The sequence below is a fragment of the Mizuhopecten yessoensis genome, unplaced genomic scaffold (assembly GCF_002113885.1).
Source record: "Mizuhopecten yessoensis strain PY_sf001 unplaced genomic scaffold, ASM211388v2 scaffold6213, whole genome shotgun sequence".
Taxonomy (NCBI): Eukaryota; Metazoa; Mollusca; class Bivalvia; order Pectinida; family Pectinidae; genus Mizuhopecten; species Mizuhopecten yessoensis.
The window spans coordinates 47655-61788 of record NW_018406437.1 but is presented as its reverse complement, the minus strand read 5'-3'; the positions used below and the strand labels follow the sequence as shown (position 1 = coordinate 61788).

Genomic DNA, 14134 nt, shown 5'->3' with positions numbered 1-14134 from the left:
ATTGAATTCCGTTTAATTTTGATAATCGCTTAAGTTTCAAAATTGTACATAACATGTCCTGACAAGTGCTCTGTTTGAAATGGAGTGTATGTGTTGTCCTGATCAACACGACTTTCCATGATCACACCCGGAACATATATATAACCGGTCGACACAGCTTACCGATAGAACAGGCATGTGTACTGTGTAGACATGTTTGTTCATTTATTGATTGTATCAGTTGTTTGTTGTTTGGGAATTTATCTTTTTATGCATTTTCGAAGATCAAAAATCTTAGAACCACGTGGAAAAGTTGTTTTTATCACAGGTAAGTCCACCGGTACCGGTGACATGGGAATTACTAAACCTAGTGTACCAAGCACACGTTGTGGTTTTCTTGAATTGTTTATTTTTTGGAAAGCGTTACTCACAGAGCGCCGATAATTTGTTACAGTTGCGATGTATTTACCTTTCCTGGTGTGTAGAGGGTAATATAGTAGAAATTAAGGCGGAGTCAACATTCGGCCCCACTTCAATTCCTTTAATTTTTCGCCATATGTACAAAATGTAATGTACATACAAATGTAGATACATAAAATTCATTTTTTTTATGATAACCGTATAGTGGACCTCCTTGCATAACACCAGGTTGAGTGACGGGGTATCGTAACAAAATGACAGATAAATGTCACAAGCGAATGTAATTTTGAAAATGAATTATGATAGTGCATGTAAAGTGTATACAATAACTGTTTATAATAAATATGTCATATTGATATACAATGTACAATTAGAAAAAACATGCAAAATTATCACAAAATTTGAAATATCTCCAACAATGTCAACTTATCTATGTATAGTTACAGTGGTAGTCTAAATTGTATACTTAAAAGCTTTAAATAATTTTTATGTAATATCAAAACCGGTATAATACGTTTTTAGCATGTCAAAACATGGACAATGCACAATTTCACATAATCATGAAAATTTCATTAAACAATATATGAAGGAATATTAAATGTACATTATTTTATATATTTAACTCTAAACAAGTAAAGCAAGGAAAGATATCCTTGTCTGACTCCCCATACAAAAAAACATATTTAAGCACATTTGATTCTTGTGACCTTGAACGAAGGTCAAGGTCACCAATGTTTACCAAACTTATATCTATTCAGATGAACAACCTCAACTGTACTTGCCAAAGGCATTTTGTTATGAAGAAATACAATCTAAAGGCAAAGTGGAAAGAAAGCTTTGTCTTTCTTCTTTTTTTAATAAAAGGACTTATATGTCTTTACCGGTTGTATTTTTATGTCACCTGAGACAAAGTCTCAAGTGACCTATTGCGATCGCCTTTTGTTCGGCGTCGTACGTCGTCCGTCGTGCGTCCGTAAACAATTTACATTTTTGACTTCTTCTCCAAAACCTCTGAACAAATTTCATTGAAATTTTGCAGAAACCTTCCATGGCCAAAGGTCAACCAAATTTGTGAATTATATGGTCCCAGGGGCCTGAGGGGCGGGGCCAAAAAGGGTCAAATTGACTAAAATTTCAAAAATCTTCTTCTCAAGATCCAGATATGGTAGAATCAAATACTCTTCATAGATGGAAGGGTCTTAAGGTTCCTAACTAAAATCGTGAATGTCATGACCCTGGGGTCTCACGTTTCCCCCTGGGGAGGGGGTAAACTTTGTTATAGTTTATATAGGGAAATCACATTTTGGACCAGCATATTTGTTTAATTTCCATTGGAATTAATTCAAACTTGGTAAGCATTATCAATATATTGGATAGCAGATTGATAGTATGCACATATCAGCCCTGACTGACCCCCAGGGGCTGATGGGTGGGTCAAAATGGGTCGAATTGACTGAAATTTCAAAAATCTTCTTCTTAAGACCCAGATATGGTAGAATCAAATACTCTTCATAGATGGAAGGGTCTTAAGGTGCTTTACCAAAATTGTGAATTTCATGACTCTGGGGTCTCACGTTTCACCCTGGGGAAGGGGTAAACTTTACTATAGTTTAATTTTGAATTATATGTTCCCCAGTCCCCAGGAGCCTGAGGGGCGGGGCCAAAAAGGGTCAAATTGACTAAAATTTCAAAAATCGTCTTCTCAAGATCCTGATAGGGTAGAATTAAACACTTTTCATAGATGGAAGGGTCTTAAGGTGCCTTACCATAATTCAGCTGACTGACTGAACCACAATTTGTACATCGTACATATACTACCCAGATCTTTCACACTACTTTTGCATTACATGTAATGTAGTTCAAGCTACCTTTGTTACAAAATGATTTCTTTTTCATTTGGCAACATAGATAACATCAGTTTTTGCATAACTCAGGTGACCGTTAAGGCCCATGGGCTTCTTGTTTTTTAAATTCCTGATGTTGAAAGCTATTTAAGCAAGTACGAAAAAAGAATCGTTTTGGAACTATGTAAATTAACTTGTCCAAAATGATAATTCTCTCATTAGTAATTAATTTCACATACCGTTCAGCTTAAATCTTCAATAAAAAGAGCAATTCTTTCTATTTTGTATCAAAATATAGTTGGAATATGTTGCACACAATATTGATATAATTTCATAGTAATTGTGTCATTTAAATACCCTCGGAGGACTTGTACTACCGCACCTTTAATACCCACACAAGTGTTAGTCAATGAGGTCCCATTTGTCATAAAATGAATTCTGAAACTAATCCTTTCTGATTGCAGCTTCCTTTACCTAAACCTTTTTTGTTTATCTTTTTTATCGAAATTCCAAGCGGGGGCCGACGCTAATGTTATGGGCGCTGACCCTACCTTTTAGGGGTTTATTTTTACCCCTAAAATATCTTATATTACTCTCTACACATCAGGATACAGCCTAAACACTATAATTAAATAAGCATACAGGACTGCTCCAACACAACAACTTTATAGCTAATCAAATATGACAGGATTCTGATGAATCGTGGTCAACATTTATACGTTTTTTTTTACAACAACAAACTGTTTGTAATAGAGTATCACACATGGATTTCATTCTAATTCTAATTATTCAAGATATTTGTTTTCTCAATATTGGCAACGGTAGGCAACATATATGCAGTAATTATTATCGTTTGCTTAGAAAAGGAATATGAGCAACACGAGCGACGCAACTAAAGATTATTTTAAAAGTATTGAAGGCCATACTTATTTATATTGTTTAGCTGGTGAAATAAAGTAAGGTATATACATTTGACCTCTTCATCATATCTAGGAACCAATTCAACTTTCCTGAGTACAGCAATATAATGTAAATGTATATTCTTGTTGTTGCAAGTCTGTGCGTGTGCACAATAATCCTATGTTCAAATGTCACCTTTCAAAAATACAATAATATTTGTAACAATAAATTCCCTAAAATGTCAAGAACGCGGATGAAATACCCTTAAGTACAATGTAAAGACTGATGTTAAAGTTGAGACTTGTTTTGACTTAATTGTCCACAGGATGTGATACAGGGTTTGGTAATCTGCTGGCCCGGCGTCTCGACGTCCTAGGGTTTGTGGTGTTGGCTGGCTGTTTGGACGCCAATAGTCAAGGCGCCAGGGCACTGGTAAGGGAGACGTCCCGTGTGCAGACTGTCCAGGTTGACGTCACGAGTGACCATCAGGTACAAGCGGCATTGGAAATTGTAACCGTCAGGACACAAGAACAAGGTAACTTGGTGTTAGGCACCTTTCACCAGCAATACGTACGACATGTTTTGTACTATTTAAGCGGATCTACGACAGAAGGGACTGATGAAGGTGTGAGAGAGGTCATTCTCGAAATTCCAGGCCGGTTACGCTCTCTTACGTTGGAGAACATAACTGAGCGTAATCCCTGGAAAATCGAGGATGGGGTAAATTGATTGGAAAGCTGCGCATATATATATGTGTACGAGTGTTGTGGGAAAATATACCAAGACTGCCGAAGTCAAATCTTACGATGTTCCTACGACAGTCGCATGCCTGTCTTCAGATATAATTATTGTCGCAGGATTAACCCATGACAGTCACAAAAAGGACGTACGAAGGTGGAACATTCGTAGAAATATCGTGGGTTAACTTACCTAAAAATCGTCTAAAAATTCGTAGGTCTAGATCTATCGCATCCTCGATACCAAGGGGTTACGCTCAGTTTTGCTCTCTGCATAGAACGTCACCCCTGGATATCGAGGATGGATCTATCGTTATGACAGTCGTAGTCTGACGTCGAAAGGCGTCGCACGACAGACGTACAAAATTATCCTGACGCCGGGAATTACATACGGCGCTGAAAAAAAGACATGTTCTAAACTCTACAAGCATTTTTCGTCGCAAAACACCCAAAGGATTTCGTAAAACACATCCACGATTGTCCCAGCAGTTCCCAAAATTTTCTGTCGTAGACCTTTTGTGCGACATTTTATACAGGTCACGGGGACCTGATAAATAGCAGTCCTTTTTTTCTACACGGTTATTCACAGTAAAGATGCAAAAAGTTATGTGATACAGTAGGTGGTAAAGTTCAAAGTTCATACAGGTTTTGTTTTGTGATACGGTACACGTATCTAGTACTTTGTTTTTTAAATCACAGGTGGACTGTGGAGCCTGATTAATAACGCGGGAATTGCGGTTTTCACAGAGTGTGAATGGTGCCCAATGGACACGTACCGGCGGTCACTAGAGGTCAACCTGGTTGGGACCATACGAGTGACCAAAGCTTTCCTACCACTTGTCAGGCAGACACGAGGACGGGTGGTCAATGTCGCCAGTTTAGCAGGTAGATGAACACGATTAATTTTTAAGTTTTTGTCATAACTTGGACACGGTCACATTATACTGAAAATAGTCTAAGGAGACACCACAAAAAGTAAAAAAAGTCCCAGGTATTGTATTAGGAGCAGTAGATCAATTTTGGCTGTATCAATGTCCCCTGAGCTGAACACACCTACAAGGGTTCCACATCAGTTGCCTCACGTGGTCACGTTCCCAGAACATGTATGGAAAAAAATGATACATTTGTACTGTACCATATTTGTTTAGTGTGTGCAAGCGAGTACTTGCCTGCTCATTATACATCAATGTACTATAGTTGATTAATTAACGTAGTAAGTCCATGCAGTAATCAATAATATATACTTTGGTATATTGTTACAAAGTAATTGTTGAAAAAAATAACTACTTGACTAAGTGTTTTCAATATCTTAGGGCGTGTTGGCCTCCCGGGGTTTACTGCTTACTCTGCTACAAAACATGGCGTGGTTGGATTCTCCGACTGTCTTCGGCGTGAAATGGTCAAGTTCAAGGTGAATGTGGTGACCATTGAGCCTAACATGTACAGGTCAGTATATTACAGAAACGTCTCGTGTAAACTTCCGGTGAATATTGAAGGTGTAGGTAACATAACACCGCGTACATTTTATAACCATACTGGTTATAAGTGTTACTCTTGGTAACGGCGCATCATGACAAACAACTGACGACGAAGGACAGAACTGACCGCAATAGGTAGCTCACGCCTTCGGCTTGATGTGTGTGATCTTAAATTAGTAAAATTTCGAAGCCTTATACCCCTCTCGATATCATTCCCTTTGGAAGTTCAATGTCTCCCTTTTGCCAGTTTTGAAAACTTGATGATTTAGAGCCTCTGGACTTTAACATGGTAACTTATAAACAATATTACTTTCAATTCGAGCTTAATAATGACTTATACCTTGCGACTATTGTGCATGTCTGTTGTGTATTACAGGACGCCAATGGCGGAGCGTTCAATGCAGCTGGGCCAAGCAGAGCAGTCTTGGGCCACAACTCCACAACATATCCGGGACGACTACGGCGAGCAATACTTCCACACGTTCCATGCCACGCTCAAGACACACCTATCATTTTCCTCAAAGCGGATACACGAGGTCATAGACTGTCTTGAGCACGCTGTCATAGCACGGCACCCCAAAAGTCGGTACGTCCCAGGCCGAACCATGTGCCTTCTCAGCAACTTGTTCGGTGCCCTACCTAACTGTATACAGGACGTTGCCGTCATAGCCGCAATGAAGGCCAATGTCAGACCGCAGTGTATGGACTGATGAATATGTAATAACCTACAATGTAGTTATGGCATGATGAACAAGGTCAAGTCACGGAGTATGGACTGATGAGTCGTGATGACCAATGTCAGAACTGACGGACAATGTCCAGCCATTATGTGTACGTGTAACTTATGGTTAATGTAGGCCAAAGAGTATGGACTGATGGGCGGTTGAGTGCTACAATGCACGAGCCTAGGGACATTGACAGGCCTGATTGAAGGTAGTAGAGGCAGCAACAGGCTGGTGTTATATGAAGCCACAGAAGCAATACAAGTGATGTGCAAGGGAGAGCATAGTCCGAATTATTCTGACGTTTTATCGACTTTTGTTTATATCGGTCTGTCGTCGATTAACGTCAGACCTCCGGCCCTCTATAATATGTGGGAAATATGCGACCCGCGCCCGGGTCGCACTTCAAACTGATATTTTAGAAACAAATCGTCACTTCCACACACATTTCGCACAAGGATCGAAAGATCTATTCTTTATGCACTAGGTGGTATCAATAACATGATTCAAAGATCATTACCAGGCGCGGGTCGCTTATATCATTTCTCGCATATTATAGAGGGCCGGATTTCTGACGTTAATCGACGACAGACCGATATAAAAAAAAAAGTCGATAAAACGTCAGAATAATAACATAGCGTGGAAGACAGTGATGTGAGTGGCGGAAGAGGCGCCACGTGAAATGGATCTGGACTGATTCGATCACCGGTGATCATTTGGTTAGAGCAACAATAAAAAGTTGAAAGGTTGAGGGCTAGAATCTCAGTCAAATCGTTGTTTTTTTTTCAAACTTAATTTACATTTAAGAAGAAATCCACGATATACAAGATCTCCCACATGTATTAAACAGAAATAAACACGTACGTGTACGAAATCAGACTCTCTTTATTTTACTGTACATGTATTTCATACTGTTTGCATGAAAAAGTTAGCCAACGTCGTAATTATGTCAACATATGGCCTGACCTGTAACTTATGTCAGGACACGGTCACCATGACGTCACAATGACAACGCGTACATAAAACACTCGTATCCGTGCGTCTCGACCTGACTGTAGGAAACATGGGCGCTGACCTGGATCCTGGAGAATACTTCCTCTAGAAGCCGTATCCTTAAATCCGGGTCTTCGTCCGTGATTTGTAATAACACTCCCCCTGTACGGAGGATCCGCAGACACTCGATAATCATCATATCGCAGGACTGTAGCGCCCTCCGCCTGTCCTTCAGCAGCGAGTCCAGAGTCCCTTTGTCCAGAATCACATGGAAAGTATCATTTCTAAAAGGTAATGCACGTACATCGCCAGTGATACACGTGTATGTCGACAGTTTGTTATACAGCGAGCTTTTGGCGAGCACATCTGATTGCCACCGAGCGGCACCAGGAACGTAGTCGAGGCAGACAAGCTGGAGGGGATATGGTAGTGACTGTAGGAGATGTAGCGGTACATGGGAGGTACCACAGCCCACGTCCAGAAGGCGTACCAATGACCCGCTCCTTCCGGTGGACAAGGTTTCTATTTTACTGACGACATGATCGGCGATGACGTCAGCCGGAGCCAGCCAGTCTACAGCTCTAACCCGCGGTGTCTCGTACCTGGTGGTCCAGTACGACTTCTCACTCAGAGTCTGGTCTGTAATGTAAATAAGGTTGCAGATGAATACCATTCTGTGCTAATATGTAATAGTTGTCAAAATTGTCAAAAAGTCAATATATAAAGATATATTACTGGAGAAAAACATCGATGTTTAAATTTATGCGATTATTGTGTGTAAACAACACTAAGGAACTGTGTCAACTTGGTAAATATATTTTGGAAGCAAATAAATTGAGAATTGAATTGTAATATAAATCAAGTCTGGTGAAAAACTATTAACCAATAACGTATATTAATACAACTGTACAAAGAAATAGGCACAATGACGGCGATGTAGGAAGCTCTATCAGTGAAATCAACCTGTACACAGGGAAGTGGTTTGCTTTATATATATTTGTAGAGGAAAAAATGGATGGGTGAGGGAGTCTGTTTTTAGTATACAGTATACGGTACCCCACCCCCACCCCCACACCGCCTTAACAAATAAATTCAATTCAACTAAACTTTATTGAATTGTTTATCCAATAAAGCGATACATGTCCCTGTCGACCTAGAGTAAAAGGTCTCATTATATGTAAAAGATGTGGATCAATTAGGTTGCAATACAAGCGTCAGCTGTAGGGAATTTCCCTTTAGTTTAGTGGTAGAGCATCGGGCTGGACTAGCGACGGCACTATCTTTATCACTATTCCTCGTACTACTACAAATTGGTGCCGTTGACCCTCCCCGTTCAAGGTAGGAGAACCCTTGGCTGGGAGTCAGAGAACCTGGGTTGGTGTTTGAAAAAAAGGCGGGAATAGTGTAAAAGATGTGGATCATTTTCCCTTTAGCTTAGCAGTAGAGTATCGGGCTGAAGAGTCAAGGGTCACGGGTTCGAGCCCCAGCGACGGCATTATCTTTATCACTATTCCTCGTCCTCCATCTGTACTACATATATTATATATCTCATAGAGCTCAATGCTTTATTAGTAGAAGTGTATCCGTATATGTATTTAAATATCTTATTATTTATTAAACACTACATATACAAACAAGTTTTGCTCAAACTACACCCCTCCTGAAGCACTGTTCGTTCAGTGTCTCGCGATCGTCTTTGTCTACTTTCATTTTGAAAACGAGGCACATAGTACGATGTGTACACATGTAAATTTACCGCTGGAGCAAGTCAACCAATGACATGCCAAGTCTGTAGGCAATTTAACAAATATGCAATACATACATTGTAAACAAAAGAGTTTTAATAAAGACCCGTATCAGTATATGCCGAGTAACACCGTACGTGTGCAGACTATATTCTATCTACCCCTCATGACTGCCTCAGTACATTCCGAGTGCCTCTCATGATCAGTGGTCAGTACAGTGACACTGCTTCGTGTCCAGTAACGTTGTAAAGTTTACCGTTATTTTAGACTAGGTGAACATAAAGGTGACGGCATATCTCACCATTAAATCCATGGCAGTTCCTTTCACCCTGACTTCGTACTTTTGAACGAGATACACACGTCGTCAGGACTCTCAAAGGTCTATACATCAGTTTATCATCGTAAAAACACTAACCGGTGTTGAGTGAATTTTATCCTTACAATAATTTCATCCGGGCATTCGTTGATTTTAAAAAGAGTATGGAAATAAATGAATTATCGCCATTATTATACTTGATCAAGTGAGTTACAACATTTGTATTAAAAGTGTCTTTGTTCCATGCTATGTACATTTGTTTACTAATACATTTAAATTTTCGTGTAGGTTGCACGTGATACTCCTTTCTGGCACCAAAAATATATAACATAGAACTTCATTATTTCTGAGATTGTGACAATTATATTTTCCCTGCCGAGTGGAGCGAGGCGATTTTTTTTCTTCTGAAGATGTAATAGTAAACTATTTCGAGCACTGCCGAGCGTAGAAAGCAAGAATTTATCGGACATTATTTCCATTGTCAAACAGATCGAATGAGGCGTAGAATAGTTTTCTGAGTTTGCGGGATTATTCCAGGTTATATTTTATAACGTAAAGTATTTATATTTTATGATGGCCGAGCGGAGCGAGTGTTAACAAATTCTCTTAAAAATGGTAAAAATGTAGGTTTTTGGTTAAAACAATCTGATTTATTTTGTCATGAATATGAGTTATGATTTAATTGTTTGTCTTGTATTGTGAAATAGTATGCATACGTATGTACAGGGCCACCTTCAATGAAAAGGATGTACACGCCAGTCTTGGATGCCAATATTGGTTATTGGTTTTATTTTCGAAATTTATATTTTGAATTGGTAAAACAAATCACTCCTGGTGATCGTGTGTACATGAAACCTCAGGTGAAAATACAGGTTTATCAGGTTTTACTCTGTTTAGAGTATAAGTACTGGACTCTTTGTTTGGGCAACACCCTTAGGAATATATAGCTATTCAAACCGCTGGCAAGGGGAAGCCATAGAACATCATAGTTCAGGGGATGGTTGATATTAGAAGGAAATCCCATATGAAACAGAGGAAAATCTTCAAAAACCTACGTCCAGATTATTTTTGGACATAGAAAAAAATGGTGTTGCCCGGGCAACTAGGGCAACACCCATGGGTCCGCCACTGCTAATCTTTCCATATATACAAGATTTGTAAGCGTCGTATATACTTTACAAAGTTATTCCTAGGCGCTTCACAGTAAACCTGACTTATAATTACAGAAACATTTTTTATGCAGACATAGCTACATTACACAATACACATTCTGTTCGTTGATTTTCGTTTGTATGTAAGGTGGTGTGGTATTCACAAGAGTTAAGACGTCTGTGCTAAAGAAACTACAGTACAATAGATCTAGAGGGCTAGTTATAATTAGTGTATTACACTACAGGATGTGCTAACAAGTTTTCAAGTTCAACTTAAGGTTCTTTAGGTTCAGGTTCAATAAGTCTTCAGACTACAGTGCATATAAACAGTGCAACTACAATAACACTTATCATATAAGTTGTATTTTTAAACTTTAAGATTGTTAGCATGGATTTTTTTTTTAACGTTGGCATTTCTCAACAACTTTCTTGTATTTAAATGCTGAATAGAAAGAATAAAATACAAATATCAGTTTTCAGGTGGCGACTACAGCACACGTACTGTGAATTCTCCGGCGAAAAGCTTGACAAGCTTGGTATTTATACGTGTTAATTTTAATTTTAAGACACTCTACACACGCTTTTACATAATTTGAATATGTGAATTTTCCCATTGTTAATCTGGCAATCGAGATGTTTTTGTCGGGAATGTTACGGCCTTTGTGTTACCTGTTGTTCACGTGCATCTTCAGTGTACAGACTTGTACACATCCCACCAACGGAAAGCAACATGAGCCAGTGAGGTAATACCGCTCTTCCGATGGTTCATACTACCACCAAGCGTAAGGCGCCGGAAACACCACCCCAAGTCCAGGATACACATCCAAGCCATAGAAAAAGGAATTCAATGGAAAGCTTCACCCTGGACCCGTCGACGCCATCTTTTAAATTCGAGGTCGGAAAAGATAAGGCAGTTGACTTAAATTCACCGATCCATGGTACAGTGTCCAATCCTACCTTTGCCTCATCAATGGCTCCTGTTTGGGTTGATGCCATGCTTCCCCATTTCAAAAACATGTTTAAGAACACTGTGACAGAATCAAGTTCTCTCGACGAAATTATAGAACAGCTCAAACACACCATTAGTGCCCCAGCTGCCAAGATAAATTACCAATCCACTTAGATTAAAAGTCTTATGAAGGAAATAATGATATTTCAAGTCAATGTGGTACCCTTCAGGATAAGGTTGAGTCATTGAAACTGGTATAGTATATGGGAGGCGCAATTATCGGAGGTTTCGCAATGTATGATGGGCGTGAACGACATCAGCCGCCCGAGTCCCGCGCGCGCACCAGCTCGCCGCAGCAGCCCATAGCCAGCTTCCATGGTATTGGGTCGCCAATAGCACCAGACTGGCACTACACGCCAGCGCGACAAGAACGCATAGCCGAATTCAAACCGCGACCCTCGCGAGGACAACATACGGCTACTGGCCAGAGGTGGAGGGGTTCATCTTCGCGAAAGGACCACAGTGAGCACTTCGATCACGAGCCACCTAGAGGGAATCACGACTTGTCGTATTAGGGTTGTGTGGAGGGGCTTTCCATTATTTCATTGAATATATGTAGATCGATCACGGACAAATTAGATACAGAAGAGTTTGTAAATATTATTACCAAATATGATGTTGTATGTTTGTATGAAACGTGGGTTGAGAAAGAGGATGAAGTGGAATTGGAAGGTTATGACAGCTGTGTGTTTCCTAGAATGCATGGTAAAGGCGGTGGAATTGTAATTTTTATTAAATCAACTATCTGCGATTATTGTACGGTAATAGATAACATTAATGACAACATTGTATTGTTAGAAATATCCAATAACATTAGAAATAATGTCAGTGATATATATGCATTTGCTTGCTATTTCCCGCCTGTAAATAGTGTTTTTTTTATCACAAATGTGAAAATGATATTTTTGCCAGACTTGAGGAAATGGTGTGTGAATATAAAGGATGAGGTAAAGTGATTGTACTAGGAGATTTCAATAGTAGAACGGGTATTTACGACGATTATGTAAGTAATGATATTGCATATTAACCAATTTGGAAGACATCTTCTTTCACTGTGTAAAGCTACTTCCTTGAGAATTGTGAATGGACGACATAAAGATGATCCTAATGGTAGTATAGCTATTTGAATAGTAGGGGATCTAGTCTAATAGAATATGTATTGACTGTTGATGATTTCTTAAAGAATATTACTCACTTTGAGAGTAGAATATTTAATGTTTTTTCAGACCATTCTCAAATTTGTATTACTGTGGATTCATTTGAACAAAACGTAGTTGTACCTGATTATAATGATAAAGATAATACATATACAAATGTTAAATGGAATGGGGATCATGCAGAGAGAGCATTGCATTTACTAGAGGAAGACCGTAGAGGGTTATTTAATGCTTGTAATAATATTTAGGATATATTTTGCTTCCTTGCGATTCTTTTTGAAGTCAAAATGTCAAAAGTCAAGTTCAGCTATATGGGCAGATTGATTCTTGATGATTATAGGGGATATACTGCCACAAGACGTGGCCCTTTCTGACCTGTCAGTGTTCTAGTTCTAAACGATTTGATCATGTGGAAACAGATAAAAAGCAAGAATATAACCACACATACTAGCTCAATTATTGCTACAGAACGTTATATAAACTTTTGGGTCCCCAATATATCTACCATTCACAACTCTTGAGAAAGTGGCCTTACCAAGCTCTATCATCTGTCTACCAAACTGATTGATACCCTTACCAGTGCTGTACCACTTACAACTATTTGATAGAACATTAGTATGCTGTATGTCTATCCTATCAGAAAATACGTAGTCTTCTAACTCACGGTTCTACTGTTAAATCCCATGTAATATCATTATAACCATACTTCTCATATTCTGCAACAAGACAATTGAAATATCTGTATCAATCCTGTCACAAATAAATACTTTTCATAAGGGAAATAATTAGCATTAGCATATTTTATTTTCAAAACAACCATGCAGTCTAAAATGCTTTCTACAATTGAACAAATTCCAATCAATGACTTTTTAAGATATATAACAATTCCTTCTCTCTTTTCATGTTCACGCGGAAAATTATATATATCACAATCGCGTACATATACATTACTGTATATCATGTCGACAAACAATGTAATATTTACACAGATTATCATAGAAATCAGAATCTTGAGTTTATCAGATTATTTGTTTTCACTCAAGGACCGATCATTGCAATTAATATCTTCACCTAATCCTAGCCGTTGTGTGGTTGACCGAAATGAAAAAACGAAAGTTTTGCATGCATCTATGGTAATATACTGCCGGATACATGCAACGTATACAGTTCCTAACCTGGTAGTGACAGAATTTGTCATGCCATCTACCTGTTTCTCCATGTGCAGGTCCATGTACAATATACCAATCAACATTTTACAGCTTGGACGTCGTCAATAGTTTGGACATCTGCTGACACTTGAGAAAAAGACAATAAATTGTGTTGTTGATTAAACTTTTAAAGCATGCTGGTGTTGATCAGGTACTGCTGTCTGTTAGACAAATTCTCTGACGCGGTCAAATACAATACTCATTTTCCTTCTTCATCCTGAGGATAATCACAATTCTGCGAGTGGATAAATCCACGAACACAAACAGGATTGATGCCTGAATGGTTCCACGGAAAAAAGAACATTTTTCATTCATTGCTTTTTAGATCACCCGAGCTTTAGCTCAAGTGACCTATTGCTAGACATCTTCGTCGTGCGTCGTGCGTCGTCCATTAACATTTTACATTTTCAACTTAGCTGAAAAACTGTCAAAGGGATTTCATTGATACTTCATGGGAATGTTACTGACAACTCCC

General features: G+C 38.9%; 2 protein-coding genes across 2 annotated transcripts; one reads left to right on the top strand and one right to left on the bottom strand.

Moving 5' to 3' along the window:
* Positions 1–84: 84 nt before the first annotated feature.
* LOC110451842 (17-beta-hydroxysteroid dehydrogenase type 6-like) lies at positions 85–6439 on the top strand. Its single transcript, XM_021500051.1, has 5 exons — positions 85–307; positions 3469–3678; positions 4580–4765; positions 5194–5326; positions 5735–6439. Exons 1-5 carry the CDS (start codon positions 193–195, stop codon positions 6066–6068), a joined length of 978 nt encoding a protein of 325 aa, XP_021355726.1. The 5' UTR covers positions 85–192; the 3' UTR covers positions 6069–6439.
* Positions 6440–6945: 506 nt separating this feature from the next.
* LOC110451841 (methyltransferase-like protein 12, mitochondrial) lies at positions 6946–9234 on the bottom strand. The gene is made up of 2 exons (XM_021500050.1): positions 9120–9234; positions 6946–7712 (listed from the first exon to the last, which is right to left on the bottom strand). Exons 1-2 carry the CDS (start codon positions 9205–9207, stop codon positions 7081–7083), a joined length of 720 nt encoding a protein of 239 aa, XP_021355725.1. The 5' UTR covers positions 9208–9234; the 3' UTR covers positions 6946–7080.
* Positions 9235–14134: the final 4900 nt, after the last annotated feature.